Source organism: Megalobrama amblycephala, unplaced genomic scaffold, assembly GCF_018812025.1.
Source record: "Megalobrama amblycephala isolate DHTTF-2021 unplaced genomic scaffold, ASM1881202v1 scaffold306, whole genome shotgun sequence".
NCBI lineage: Eukaryota > Metazoa > Chordata > Actinopteri > Cypriniformes > Xenocyprididae > Megalobrama > Megalobrama amblycephala.
The window spans coordinates 318,254-320,789 of NW_025953342.1; the positions used below are offsets into that span (position 1 = coordinate 318,254).

The 2,536-nt window shown below is 39.2% G+C and overlaps 1 protein-coding gene across 1 annotated transcript; it reads left to right on the forward strand.

The window, feature by feature from the left end:
- Window positions 1-421: 421 nt before the first annotated feature.
- Window positions 422-2,288, forward strand: LOC125261097. Its single transcript, XM_048179667.1, has 2 exons — window positions 422-560; window positions 1,288-2,288. Exons 1-2 carry the CDS (start codon window positions 506-508, stop codon window positions 2,286-2,288), a joined length of 1,056 nt encoding a protein of 351 aa, XP_048035624.1. The 5' UTR covers window positions 422-505.
- The last annotated feature ends 248 nt before the right edge of the window (window positions 2,289-2,536 follow it).

Sequence of the window (2,536 nt, forward strand, 5' to 3'; positions counted from 1 at the left end):
TTCAAGCCAACTTAATAATACATAGCCTACTGAGTTGTTTGATGCAAGTATAGACCTTTTACGCACTTCCGCATTTTTCGAACGGAAATACGTCAATGAAGTGTAGTAGAACTTCCTGTTATCATAGCGGCAGATACGAAAAATGGCAGAGTCGAAGAGTCGCAGTTTCTGTTGTGTTCCAGACTGTTCGTCTTCCAACCAAAAACAGCCCTACCTTTCATTTCATTCTTTTCCAGTGGATACAAACCTGAAACCCAAATGGATACAGGCGATCCGAAGAGAGGAAGGGCATAGTTTTAATGTAAAAACAGGTAGCACCTATGTCTGCAGCCGGCACTTCGCTCCGAATGATTACAGTGGTGGCTGTGTCGTTCGTCGCCTGAAGAGTGGTGTTGTCCCGAGCCTATTCCCATGGAACAACTTTACTGCTCCTTTGAGAAGGGAGTCAGTATATGACAGAACCTTCAAACGTCAGTCTGTACAGCTATGCTGTGAAGATAGCGACATGGTGGCTAAGGCAGTAAGGATGGATCACGACTACGTGACACACCCACCTGCAGGTAAGATTGTTCATAATGTGTTTAGTTAACGCTAGTCAACTAACGTTATGTTTACCGTTATTGGATAAATGCACTTCTACCTGAACAAATTAATGTTTATAATATAAGCTGTTCACGAAATTCAACTAACGTTAGCCTACATCTGTAACAGTCTCATGCTGTCTAGCTGTAAGGGGCCAGATGGGATAGGGGAGAGCGGGGCACAACCACGCTTTTTGTTTCTCCATTTTTGTAAACCTACTTTGGGTTTAGAGTATTTATTTTTTCCCCAAATTAATTTTATAGCACAACCATATAACAGTTTAAAATGTAATCTGATCTAATCAAAAAAATATACAAGAAATCTTAAAATATTTTCTCAATAAAATACAATTATTAAGTGTTCATATAAAATAATGTAATTTAAAAAAAAAAAAATAATGAAACAATTTATTGATGTGGCAGCTAGTAAATACACTAAGTTTCATCATACTAGCATGTGTGGAAGTATTTAAAACAAGTGTTACAACTGGCCCTGTGTTAGGTTGTGCCCCGCCCTCCCCTATTTTAATTACATGTATTTAATTACTTTTGAGTATTTTGTCATTTGTATTTTCCTTAACAAAAATAAATGAAATGTAATTTGTAATTAAATACTTAAAATACTTTTTAAAACATGATTACTGTGTTGTGTTGAAAGGTAGCATAAATATGTTAAGACTGGTTTTTAATTTCTTTATCTTTACAGGTGCTCTGGATGAGGCTTTGGATTACATCCATGACTTAGAAGCCAAGTTGCAAAACACTGGTCTACCACCCCCTACTCTCTTCAGCCGATACTGTTCGTCGGATGACCAAATACGTTTCTACACCAAATTTCCATCCGAGAGTGTTTTTACTATTTTTTGGGAGTCGATTGCACCATCTGCACTTAGACTGGTGTACTGGATCAAAGCACAGAGGGCAGGTGAGGAAGGCTGCGAAGATCCCAGCCCACCACGCATCATGCCATTAATAGATGAGTTCTTGATGTACTCCATGCGGGTTGCTGTTGGCATGAAGGAGCAGCTCATTGCTGACATGTTTAATGTGAGCATTGCCAGGGTTAGCAGGGTTACCATCACCTGGGCCAATTATCTTTTTATGATGCTGAGCTCACTTCCCATCTGGATAAGCAGGGAAAAGGTTAAGTCCACTATGCCCCTTAAATTCCAGAGGTACTGTCCCAATGTCAGAGTGATACTGGACTGCACAGAAATTGCCCTGGAGACAGCCTCATCCCTGACCTTACAGTCAGAAACATTTTCAAGTTACAAAAACAGGACGACATTGAAAGGGCTAATTGGAGTTGCTCCCAATGGTTTGGTGACATTCATCTCACCCCTGTACACTGGGTGCATCTCAGATAAGGAGATCACCAGGATCAGTGGAGTCCTTCCCTTGCTGGAGCCAGGAGACGATGTCATGGCGGACAAAGGGTTCCTCATTCAAGACCTCCTTGCTGACGTTGAATCTAAGCTCATCATTCCACCTTTTAAGCGTTCAGCTCAATTCAGCAAGGAGGAAACGGAACAAACCCAAGCCATTGCCCGCCTCAGAATTATAGTAGAAAGAGTGATCGGTAGGATAAAGTCCTTTCACATCTGGGACTCTCCCGTGCCGCTCACACTGATTGGCAGTGTGAATCAGATCTGGCTTAACTGCTGTGTTTTGGCAAATTATCAAGGACCTTTTTGTTTTGAAGAGTGAATTAATGTTTGGTATGTAAATAATGTATAATGTGTAAATAGTATGTAAATAATTTAGTGTTCCCACATATTCTTAAAAATCAAATTAAATAATTGTTATATTCTTAATATTTTTCTGTTGAAATGTGACTTTGATTTCACTAAAAAATTCGATGAACAAATAACAACAATTTTGGTCAAAATTGTGCATCATTTAATTTTTTGGTATGCGTAACATCAACTGATTAATAACAACTCAAATAACATCAA